At 34.6% G+C, this 13,324-nt stretch overlaps 1 protein-coding gene across 3 annotated transcripts in view; it reads right to left on the bottom strand.

Annotated features, from left to right (window-relative positions):
* Nucleotides 1-1,639: 1,639 nt before the first annotated feature.
* The window catches only part of LOC102627056 (phosphatidylserine decarboxylase proenzyme 2-like), a 30,783-nt gene continuing 19,098 nt past the window's right edge, over nt 1,640-13,324 (bottom strand). Inside the window, exons 19-22 of one of the 3 annotated variants that reach the window (XM_052440413.1) lie at nt 7,463-7,549; nt 7,322-7,372; nt 6,917-7,071; nt 1,640-2,081 (exon numbers count right to left, since the gene is read on the bottom strand). In XM_052440413.1, the coding sequence (XP_052296373.1) occupies nt 6,922-7,071; nt 7,322-7,372; nt 7,463-7,549 (288 nt within the window). In that variant the 3' untranslated portion in view covers nt 1,640-2,081; nt 6,917-6,921. Of the gene's footprint in view, nt 2,082-6,712; nt 7,072-7,321; nt 7,373-7,462; nt 7,550-13,324 lie in introns of those variants that run through there. The other 2 variants (XM_052440414.1, XM_006494003.4) reach the window with 2 other exon arrangements.

Raw genomic sequence — 13,324 nt, 5'->3', positions numbered from 1 at the left:
ATGGGCCATTTTTTTGTTCAGGCACAACATGGGCCGTGCATAAACAACACAAGCAGGAGCCCATTAAGGGCCCATAATGTCAACCCACAAGCCCACTTTGCTTTTTTTATAAATATTTTCTTTGTTATTTCATCTTTCAAATTTCTATATTAATTTGTTATAGAAAAATAAAATACAAATTTAAAATTTTGAAGTTCAAACTTTAAAAAGAGATTTTACATTGTCTTCTAAATTTCAAATTTTGCATTGATAAATCTATTGAGTTAATTTAAAGCTAATTGAATGAATTGAATCATTCTTTAATAATTTAACTTTTAATGAATAAATAGAATTATGACTCATTAAATTAAAAATAAAATATTTGAGAGAGATAAAATAAATTTTATTTTTATGAAATTTAAAGCTACAAATTATAAATAAGACATTTAATTTGCATCATTATAATTTACAATACATCCCAACTAGGTTAACATCAACTGAATTATCCATTATTGCATATTAAAAGCATTTCTAAATTTTAATATTCATTGTCATCGTCGTTGTCGTCATCATCAACTTTAACATGAACATCATCATTGTCACCGTCATTCAATTGCAATTCATAAGCTCTTATTTTTATCAAATATCAATATTTATTATTGTTACTGAAATTATTTAAAAAGTAATTAAATTTAGTAACTATTTTTTAATAGAATTAAATTTAGTAACTTTAAATCTAACAACAATATGTCAAATTACAATAAAATTAGATTTGTATAGCTAATTAGTATTTTATATTTTTAAAACAATAAATTATGATATCAAATTAGAATTAAATTTGTGATATTAAAAGCACTTACTAAGGTTGTGGTATGTTTTATTTTTCTTTTCTATACTTATCGAGTGGTTTTTATCTTGTTTTTATGTACTTATCGAGGTTATGGTATGTTTTTATTTTTATTTGTTCTATTAAAAGTAATTAATTTGTTTCAAATAAAAGAACTAACCAAAAGAACCCTAGTTCTCTTTAGTTTTATATATTATCATTATACTAACTTGACAAATCAAATTTGTCTAGCCAAAATAGATATGGGCAATTAGCTCATATACTTGCTGACTTTGATTTGGGAAAAAAAAAGATGTATTTTTTAATTGAAATTGAGACCCTCGGGCCCAGCCAGCATGATCCATGTGTGCCGTGCCAGGCCTAAAAACTGGTTGTCGTGCTTGGCACAACACAGCCCGTGAAATTATCAGGCTATACACTGCTAGCCCATGAGCACAGTTGAGCGTCTCCCTAACGGGACGAACCGTGCCATGCCCGGCCATCCATTCGCCATATCCAGCCCGAATGGTTTAACAATCGTGATTTTTGAATTTTGAAGTTTCAAAAACCTTAAAAAAGGGTAAGAAGGGTAAAATCATCCATTTCATATTTTAGGATGCTCCAATGGTTGAGCAAACATGTTTTTTGGATTTCTGAGCGTCAAAACTCATGAAGAGGATTAAAATCGTGTTTAGACAATTGAGAGACTGGAATCCAGCGTGACTTTAAAACAAGAAACAATGAAAGAGGACAATGCATTGGATTTCGATTTAATAGCATAGTAGACAAAATAGAAGATGTTGGCACTTAAATATTAAAATATTTTCACGGAACTAAACAACCAAAGCATTTTTATGATTGCAATAATCCATACATTTGTTCATGTGGATACAATTTGTGTGCTATTGGTGCATAACATTTATACATAGGGTACACGTTTTTGCTAACTTCTAAAACCTGGCTATGACTCTGATACAGGTATCGATATTCTAACCATATAGCTTTTGAATCCATAATTCAAGAAAAAACATAGGGAAATTTACAGTAATAACCAAAAAAATTTTACTTTTTTTCATCTTAACCCCCCAAAAATATTTCTATCAACATTAGCCATAAAACAACATTTGAGACCAAAATACCTCTCTCTCATCTCTCCCCCAACACTCCCTTTCACTCATCTCTCCCAAACCGATCCAACTCCCATCATCGGCGGCGACGTCAACCCTCGTCGGCGGCGGCTCCATCTCTCACCGGCATCCGATCTACGATCTACAACCTTCAACAAAACCTAGGTTAGTTATTTTTCTTATTTTCATTAATTTAAAATGAAATTTTAGAATAATAATAGTTATAGCTTGAGAATAATAGTAGTGGTGATGATGTTTGTGGTGGTTGGTGGTGTTTGGGAGTATTGTTTTCGATTTTAGAGTGATTGCGCTAAATTTTGGGGGTGGGGAGGGAGGGGGGCAGGGCGTGCGCGCCCATGCGCGGCTTGCTGTCGCACCAAATCTGGTGCGACAGGCGCGCGCCTGTCGCACGAGTTGTGGTGCGACAAGCGCGTTGGTGCGACAAGCCCTGTCGCACCAATTTTTTGGTGCGACAGGCTTGCTGTGGCACCAGTTTTGGTGCGACAGCAAAAAATTAGAGTTTTTTTTAACGAGGTAATTTTTTTTTTCTGTAAATGTAATATAATAATTTTATAAATATTACAGATACATGGCGAAATCAGAATCACCGGATATTGAAGTAGGTAAGATGTATTTTCATTATGCTGATCACTTTCCTGGTCGAATTTCGAGCATGTGTATGTTATCTTCGGTCGTAAAAGCCATCGAGGAAAAATTAACAAAGCGGCAGTTGACTATGTTAAAAAAGAATATATTTGGGCATTTTTTGGAGTGTCGAAGTTTTTTATTTAGTGGGGTAATTTTGCACAATCTTTACTGCGGCAAGTGGCCCATGAAGAAGATAGCCGTGAGGATCAATTATGGTTTCAAATTGGTAAGCATTTGATTCGCTTGTCAATTGTCGAATGGTGCTTGGTTACTGGACTTTCATTCGGTATTGATACCAATCAAGAAAATGATGAAATGGAGCAGAGGCTACGGAATACGTATTTTGGTGGGGTGCATCGTAAGATTAATGTGAAGCAATTTGATGCAGTATCTAAGAAGTTGAAATTCAAGGAAATGGACGATATGGACGCATTAAAGATTGCGCTATTTTATTTTGCGGACAGAATACTAAATGCAAGAAAAAATCACTGTCAAATTAATTTCGATTGGCTTGACCAAGTTGATGATATTCAGTACTTCCGAAAGCGTCCATGGGGTTTATTGTCATGGGAAATGATTTACGAGAGTCTTGACAATGCACTGTTTGAGAAAGACGAGAAATTTAAGAAGACTCGGTTGAAAAATTCAAATCATAATATTGAAAAATACAATCTTTATAGCTTTACGTCTGGGGTTCAAGTGCTTTTTTTTGTTTATTAATAAGTTTTGTAGTATTAAATATTTGATAATTGTTTTATTTGATTTTTCACTTTGGTTGTTGTAGGCTTGGATTTACGAAGCAATCGGAGGGTTGCCATCAACATGGGTCGTCAAAACGAAGAATAAGATTCCCCGCATTCTGCAATGTAAGCCCATGGCGTCTTCGAGAATCAACTTTGCGGAGGTTTATTCATTCTTCAACGACGAATCTCGTCTTGTAAGTAATATGTATTATTTATTTTTTTAACTTTACTAAATTTAAGAAATGTATACTTACTTAAAATTTTCAATTGAATTTATGGCAGGAGGACGTTTTACAAACTCTTGAGCCAAATTCAAAGGAGAGTAGCAGAAAATATTAGCTCTCTGTGAAGGATTACTTGTCAAGCATTCCAGACTGGGTTTATAAGGTCGGTATACTCTAAGTACTAAAAATTTTTTAATCGAAATTTTTGACTTTTCATTTACTAATTTTAAATGATACTTTATACAGCACCAACCCTCAATCAACGCGATGCCGTCGGTTATAAGGCAATCAGGCGAGCATGACGATCGTGACGACATACCAAACCCAATACCAGAGCAGTGTTATGACACTTTTGAGGATGAGGTGGCTGTTGATGACCACCAGCAGCAAACAGACAACTCTGATGACGCACAGGATTCTGAGGTTATAAATAATATATGATATTTTTCTGAATATAAATTATTATGTTTTTATTGTTATTCTACATTTATTTTTTCCTTTTGTAATAGTCGAGGACAAAGCAGTTTAATGATTACGTACGACGACGGCTGGATAAGATTGATCGTAACGTGTATGAAATGACTAACGGATACAATTGATTGTTACCATCAAGACATGTTGCCACGAACATGCTTCCACGATATAATCCCTTCAGATGAGTGCATCGATCAAAGATAATTACCAACTCAGGTCTATCACCAATCACTCCATGTAACTTCATCATGAATCCATTCCCAAGCTCTCCTTATGGCAGTGCATCGATCAAAGATAATTACCAACTCAGGTCTATCACCAATCACTCCATGTAACTTCATCATAAACCATTCCCAAGCATCATTGTTTTCTGAATCCATGATCCCAATGGCTAACGGATACAATTGATTGTTACCATCAAGACATGTTGCCACGAACATGCTTTCACGATATAGTCCCTTCAAATGAGTACCACCTACAGCAATGACAGGCTGAATGTACTGCATAAACCCCTTGATGGAAGATCCGAATGCTACAAAATAGTACAAGAAATTACCATCTCCATCCTGCTCGAGATGAGTGACTGTACCCTCATTTGCTGTAGTTAGTACGTGAGAGTATTTAGGGAGCAAGTTGTATGACTGCAAGGTTGCCGCGAACTATTTCAAGACCAACTTCTCTCGCCCTATATGCCTGCTGGTATGTTAACTGAACACTGTATTCTTGTTGCATATCTGCTCTTATGTCATTGAGAGTATAAATCCTCTTATCTTGAATATATTTTTCTGCGATAATATGACTGACAACCCGACTCCTTACTTGATGACGTCCATCAACCAATACCTCATTATGACAAGTGTGTACATTATCAATTCTCTTCACCACCCAAGGAACATTTTGCTCGTTCGAACTTCTAGTTGCTCGAATACGCCATTTACATGATTATGAACAACAGTGAGCCTCGAAACGTGTCGTAGTAGACCGTGCAATCTTGAAATCAAATTTATCTCTAAAGGCCACCTTGCGTAGTTGTAATATAAACTCATTCTTCTCAGCAAATAGCTTATCCACGCTGATATCATCTGAGTCACAACTGCTAACAAAGCTTGGAGCAACCATGTTCGAAGGCAAAGTTGGAGCAACCATGTTCAAAGGCAAAGTTGGAGCAAGACTTGTAAGGGGGTCAATTCTCCTTCTCGATCGAACCATAGAAGGAATAGGTCTATTACCTCTGTTATTCACAGGAGTATTGTCTTCACACTCATCCTCATGCTGAAACGACGGAACATTTGAAAGACTGGCTCCTCCATCATCACCATCATTATTGAAACGAGTGCCCTGCCTCGTATTATTAGAAGGTTCTGCACAAACATTATCACCCTCTGTCTCATTATGAAAATTATCATTGTCCCGAAAATCATTGTTGTGATACGGAGAATATCGTTGCTCCAACATCCTGTAACGTAACGCCATTATCATCATCGTTGTCATAATTGTTGTGGATTGAAGAGTAATATTGCTGCAGCGATATTGTCCTTGGCAACACCTCTTCATCATTATCGGGACCAGACATATTTGCTCTAAACAAAGTTCTATATCGACATGTGGCTCAATACCTTCGCTCAGAACTCGAGGTGATGTGGTCACGAATATAGGAATGCATCCAAAATTAGCTACGTCAGATGCCATATGCAACACAACCCTCACCATTTCATTGTCACATATATCCATGGGCATTGCACATATACGATATAATGTGTTACTAGACCTCAAAGTTGTCTTCATTGTGATACTATAGTCATTAGGGTTTATTTGTAACACTTCGTATACTCTTGCCAATAACTGATCAAACAGATAATTTTTTCCAACTAAAAAAGCTCGATTTTTACCATTCACATACTCCATACGGTCATTCTCTAATGTCTCCCACCAACCATCGTAACACAATTCAAGTACAACTCAATCCATTAAGCCTGAAATTATAAAAAAATTTATTTGAGTCCTATTAAAATAATACAGTTTTAATGAATCTCCAGGTGGGTGCGACAGGCAACCTGTCGCCCGAAGTTTGGTGCGATAGGGTGCCTGTCGCACCTTGCTTGGTGCGACAGGCACCCTATCGCGCCAAGGGTTGGTGCGACAGGCGTCTGTCGCGCCAAGGTTTGGTGCGACAGGGTGCTTGCTTGGTGCGACGGTTGCCTATCACGCCAAGGGTTGGCGCGACAGGCACCCTGTCGCCAGATTCAGATTCACCCGACTTAGTTCAGTAAGTTCAGAAAATAATTCATACCACTAAGTGACGTCGATTTGTGTTGGATATGGATAGATTATAATCGGATATCACTTTTACTATTGTCTTTTGCCGTCGTCGTTGGCTGATGATTCAAGAGTGAAAAGCTGCTTTTGGTTTGGCGATATGGGAGAAACAATGTTGGTTTTGTTCTATAAAGAAGGGTAATTTGGGAAGAAAAGCTTGTGTTTGGCTAATGTTGATAGAAAAAAATTGAGAGGGTTAATTGCGAAAATAATAAAATATTAATGGTTATTTTCGTAAATTTCCCAAAAACTTAATAAAAAATCTCAGTAGTTATTTTAGGAGTATCATAACATCTAATACTAACTATAAGAAAGAGTATCGGTTGTCCAAAAAGATAAGCAGTGCGCCAAAGACGCAAATTGTGAAGCTGGGGAAAAAGATAAGCAGTGCGCCAAAGACGCAAATTGTGAAGCTGGGGATGCAATTTCTACAATAGCTACAAAATTAAGTAGCATGTCAATGACTTTAATGGAGAAGCCAATGTCTACTAAGCCTTAGCTCACATTATTCAAGCTGCTATAAGACAATCTTCCAAGCTTGGTAACTCAGTTTGAAGTATGTACTAAGCCTTAGCTCACCTTATTCAAGCTGCTATAACACAAGCTTCCAAGCTTGGTAACTCAGTTTGAAGTATTTCCTTTTTGGAGACTCCCATCCTCATTCCTACGGAAACTAATGTTTCCAGGGCTCTGGCACTATTTTGTAGGAGGTCCTTGTCTATTTGTATTGCATCCTGCAAAACCCACAAACAAATATAGTTTAAAAAGGAAAATGTAGATGCCGTCATCACATATATTATAACATGGTGATACATGTATGAACAAATTGTACAAAAATGATTAAATTCATCAACCTAATATATCTTCAAGATCTTTATAACTTGTTATATGCTTTTCAAAGGACCCAGATAGAAACTAGTAACTAGAAAAAGCGATTAAATAGAATAAGAAGAAATCTGTTCTGAAAGACATATACAGGCAAACCTTTTCAAATACACAAATTACTGTGCTCCCACCAAATGAGAAATATCCAAACTGTAAATTAAAATGAATTAATGTCAATTAGAAGCAAAGACAAATTTGAGAGAACCACAAGAAGAGCAACATTATTTAGGAACTTCTAACCTCATCTCCTTTTTTGACAAAGTCACCCGTGTTCTTCAGAAAAGTGATGCTACCAACCATGGTTGCACCAATTGCTACAAAGGCTACCTGCAACCAAACTTCGATAAGTTAAAAAGAATAGCCACATGTCTATCATAAAAATATATTGTTAATTTTGTGTCCCTACATGGATCGGTGGAAGCATATTAATGACGATTGTAAAGAAAACAAATTCCCATATATCTATCATAAGGGTAAATGTGTTGTAAATGCTATTTTTTCGTTTTGAGAATAACTTATAAATGCTATATCGGGACATAAAAGAGGCAAAATACTAGAAATTCATAAAAAGTACCACTGCTTGAATTTCCTAGGCAGGCTTTATATATCACAAGGCAGAACAGATGGTTGCAACTCAAGAGAGATATCTGATAGGATGCCAACCCTAGGGAGCTCAGGGAGGTGCCAGCTACTAAATAGAATGCTTGAAAAGATTATTAAAAAGGGCAGGATATCAAGGTAAGGCAAACAGAGGAAATCATAGGGGCCATGAAATAAAGAAAGCAGACCTTATATTGAGAAATATAAGAAATCAAATACATATCCAAATTAGTGCAATTTATAAAGTTTTCAAAAATAAACTAGAAGTCTTGAATCTCTTATCATTTTTTATTTTTTACCATTTCAAAAGATAATTCTTATAATTTTACTTGATCAGAGATATTTCACTTGGGCCATCTCCAATCCGTTCCATCAATGGTCATAAAGTCTGTTGCACCTACGATTCTTGTTGTGCCAAATGTATCACAGCAGGTAATCTAGGGCAAGAACTTAGTCATCACCGATAAGTATTTCAAGTAATTGTGAAGAAATTCTGTGACTTGATGACTGCAGTAGGGCATCGTTTACTTTTTCAGATTGGAATGAGAATCCTGAGGAGTTGGAATTCTAGAATTGGGAATGTGGATACAACTGATGGGAGAGGAAGGAAGGTGGATACTGTTGAAAAGAGGTGGTAGAGGAGAAGAAGGAAATGGCGGCTGATAGGAGAACTAGGGTTTAGAGCCCTGCTCTGATACCATGAAGAAAACCATGAATTTGTTCCTCTTTTTCTTACTGTCCAGAACGGTATGTACAAGGGATATATACAGCAAATAGGAGAGAAAATAGGAGACTACATCTATCCTTTCCCAAATAATAGGAAACAAAATCTGGGAAAGAATCCTAATGAATCTTCCCATTATAATCTAACTTATTCCTAAAATAGCCTAGATTACAAATAAATCCTAACTTTGAATCTTTATTTTCAACAAAGTTGTTTACTTATACTGGATTGGGAGTATAGAATAGGAATCATAATACAATTTACTTGTTTAATTTGTCCTGGATTGGAAGTAAATTGTTTCAAATTATAGTTTTACCATTATTTAAAGAATTGTAGTTTCCAATTACAAAGTGAAAAAAAATATATTTGTAAAATAAACTATTTATTTTATTATTAATTTTAATTAAATAAATTAATAATTACTATTACTATAATTTTACTTTTAATTATGGAAATTAAAAATTATTGATAAGAGCAATGCAAATGAAACATTATTATTAATGAAACATTATTATTAATAATATAGTATAAAATTAATATTTTCTTATAATAAACTATTTATTATTTATTATTGATATTAAATAAATATAACACTATTAAAAATAAATAAATATAATAATATTATATTTTCAAATAAAGATAGTATATAAGAACACTATTAATCTCTATGAATATACTAATATTATTTTTAAGTCATTTAACTTAGAATCAATGTAAATTATTATTATCAACTAAATATAATAATATTATACTTAAAATAAGTTTAATATTATTATTTTTAATAAATGTAATATTATTTAAATAAATATAATATTATTATTTTTAAATAAGTGTAATATTACTTTATTCTAATAATAGAACTATATTATATTTAATAAAAGAATGATAAAAAAAGAAGAGGATGGAGTGGGATTCCCACACCCTCCTCCCATAGGAGTGGGAATCCCACTCCTAACTCCAAAAAATGAGTGGGACTCCTACTCTCTTTAAATGCGCAAGTAAACACTAGAGTAGGAAAAATCTACACTCCCCATTACTACTCCGGCAAATAAACGCACCATAGATTTGTTGACATGTAAAACTTATGATGAGGCTGAGAGATTGTCAATCTTTTAGTATTTTAGAGTGGTTGGTTTTTGACAGGATTTTAGTATCACTGCATCCCTATTTCATTTGTCGTAGCACCTGGGTTTCAGTTACAACGTTGACTATGATCAGATCCACTATTATATAAAATGAAAATTCAACTTCTCATTGAAAAAGAGAAAATCCCTCTGCACTGACAACTCCTGCTTCTACTTTTATTTAACAAACTCATGTGAACCCATATGAGGAAGCCAATCATCAATACTTCAAGTGCAACTTCCGATCCTATTCCTTGGATAATGGACACTGGTAATTCATCTTATATGACTGCTACCACTCCAAATTTAGTTTTTATTTTCCTTCCAGCAAAGCACCCTTAGTAGTCTTGGCAGATGGCCATAAGTGCCCAGTTCAGGACTAGGAGCAATTTTTGTCAATTCTATCATTTCTGTTTCCTCAGTTCTCTGTCCCTAAATTTTCAATTTCTCTGTTACTAAGTCAGCTAAAGAAATTTTCAATCCTTTTCTTTTTTTATCATCTAATGGTGATTTTCAAGATCTTGATACAAGAAAGACAAATTGGTGAAGGAAATGAGATAAATGGACTCTGTCAGACTTTTGCACCATGTTTATTATCCAGCACACTTTTTCTTTTCTAAGTGGTTTCTTCAGAACAATGGCATTACCTATTAGGTCATCCTCGCCCTCAACTGTTTCATCATTTGGTGAAATAGGTTAGGCAATTCTAGTTTTGTCAACTAGGAAAACATCTTCATGTCCCTCATGAGTTAATAGAATTACTGTGCATCACAATTTTTTCAGACACTCGGTCCTTAGGTCCCTGAATAGTTCATAACTTCCATGTGGTTAAATATTTTGTCTTGATAATCGTTAACAAACTACATGGTTATTTTACAAATAAATATTTTACTAATCTTCATGGGACAATTTCATATTTTACTAATAAATATTTATCAAAACAAAAACTACACTTTTATTGAAATAAAGACTCCACCATTGTTTCTGATGAAACTCTTTGTAATCAATTGCCCTAGAATATTGTCAGTTCCAACTTCAAAATATGATACTTCAAAATTCCTGTCCTCAACTCCATTGGAAAATGGAGTAGCTGAAATAAATTATAGGCATTGTTAGACATCAAGAACTATTCTTCTCCATAAAATTGTCCCATGAAGATTTTGGAGAAGCTCTTCTCACTGCTTGCTACTAATAAACAAGACTACTACGATCATCACTTAACTTTGGAGCAGCATATTTTATTTTATTTCACAACAAAACTCTACTTTCTTTCTCACAATGTATATTTGGTCGTTTGCCTTGTCCATGTTATACCTTATAGACTTTCCCTAAGTCAACCAAATGTATCTGTGAAGATGTTAGCACCTGAGTTTTTGGACTCAAATGCAAATCATGAAAAACTTATGGGGTCATTGTGAGGTTGACTTTAGTTGATGGGGTCTTATTAATATTTTACACTGAATCTGCTTGCCCAGAAATATCAGAATAAATGGGGCTGATGAACAGCGCCTGATATGAACTTGTTATCTTCTTCATTTGTTGACCAAATTGCATAGGATTTGTTTCTTTGTAACCTTTGCAATCTCTTCTGTAGGTCCACTTTGTATCTTAAGTGTTTTGATCAATAAAACGAGTGGGTTTTTCCTTCTAATCTTGGCTGTGTGAAACAAGGTTATTCTGTTTGTTCTTGATTCTGGGTTCTGTGTTCGCTGTTTGGATTAGCTTTAATCTGGTTCAGTTCATCAAGTTCTTGAAGAATTGACTCGTTAAGCCATTAAAGATTCAACAGTATCTTTCTTGGTTATTCTAGGACACAAAAAGATAAAGTTTCCTAATCCCACTTCTCAGGAAACTCATGCTAGTGCTGATATAACATGTTCCATATCCTTATTTTCACATTCTGGAACCTGAATTTATTTTTGGCTCTGTTGAAATTCTTCCTCCAGTTGTTTCAATAGATAAAACCATACAGGTACATATGTGCATTGGAGTTTGTGTTTTTTGTCTTTTAGTATGTTCCTGTAGGAAAACTAAACAGCAACCTACTAACGAGGTGATCCTTCTCCTTTAGCCCAATCCTCCATTCAAGAGACTACCTCCATCTAGGATCATCCTCATCAAGCTACAACTAAAATTTTTCATCTTGATTTTCATGCTGCTCTTAGAAAAGGTTCAGTTGTAGACAGAAGCACCTACAAGGTATTTTTTTGCTCATTCTATTTCAGTTCATAGTTTTTCTAGTTCCCTTAATCTTGCCTACAAATTATCAAAAAGCTATACATCATCCAATTCGAGGTTGGCTATTGAACAAGAAATGAAACCTCATTATGTTGTAGCACCACCAAGTTGCAGAACATTTGGGGACATTGGGAAAACTAGCGAGGAGGACCGTTGAAGTGAAAATATTTAAAATCAAAAAGGCATTTTTTCCAACAAACTTTTCCTAAGAAGGCCAACAGAAACTCCATTCCCAAAAGTAAGAACATGTAAAAACAACCAAAATTTACTTGGTTCTAACATTCGGTTAAAAACTGTTTGTTCTAGCCTTCTTTCAATTGATCTGATACCAAACAGAATGAAGAGGACTGTTGAAGTAAAATTAGATTAACCCAAAACAGCCTCTTAAGTCTATGGAACTTCTATTGAACTTTTACACAAATCTAGGTCTTTTGAAAATGGCACTATGGACAGGCTAAAGGTCCGACTAGTAGCTGAAGGATACACTCAAAAACTTATGGAGGTGATTATCTTAAAATTTTTCAGTCTTTATATCCTTTGGCAATTGGCCTACCTTGTGGCAACTTAACAACAGAGAGGAGTATAATATTTAGAGTCCGTATACTATTCACTAGCGTTACACCTTATACCACATCAGAAGATCCAAGTCAAGACATTCTTATCAGTGTTGTGCACAAAAGAACCATTATATATCCTGATTCCAAGCTAGGTATTCCAAAAATCTATGCTCCCACTTTAGTATAAAGCCAAAATATGAAACAAAGGATATCACTAGTTGCTCTCATTCACTATACTTTTATATCATCAAAATAATGTTCTGGTCCTATAGATTTCTTGTACTTTATGAGTCATGGATACAACAATTTTCAGCCTGTCTTTTTTCTCTTTGGTGATATTACTCAACTAACATCATTGTTCTCCCAAAGTCCCAATAATTGCAATGCCTGATGTGAAAATTTTGAAATCAACAAAAAATCTTAATCTATAAATAATGACAAGTTTTGCACAAACAGATGGTCAAATGCAGTGGATGTCAACTATAACGGCCATCGAGTGCAGGAACTGTGATATCACACTGATAAAATACCAAACTCAAGGATAAATTTTTAAAATAGATTTGCAGCCATCTATATTTTTGAAATATGAGAAATGCCAAAAATTAACAATAATTTGGTACGTTAATCTTTTGCCAGGAGACTCTCACACATGGAAAATGAGCTCAAGTTAAAAGACGTAAAAAGATACTGGTACAATAACAATAATATTATGGATCCCAACAGTTGAGTCCCAATTGTTGTGTCATTCATTTATTGGATAATGAATTTCATAATTGGTAAAATTAATGTTCTGCCATCTATTAATTGAATGCCACATCTGTGGGAACTCAATTATTGGGATCCCCAGTATTACTCGTAC

This window comes from Citrus sinensis, chromosome 5 (genome assembly GCF_022201045.2).
Source record: "Citrus sinensis cultivar Valencia sweet orange chromosome 5, DVS_A1.0, whole genome shotgun sequence".
NCBI lineage: Eukaryota > Viridiplantae > Streptophyta > Magnoliopsida > Sapindales > Rutaceae > Citrus > Citrus sinensis.
The sequence above is the reverse complement of the archived record's forward strand: the minus strand, read 5'-3'. Positions and strand labels throughout refer to the sequence as shown.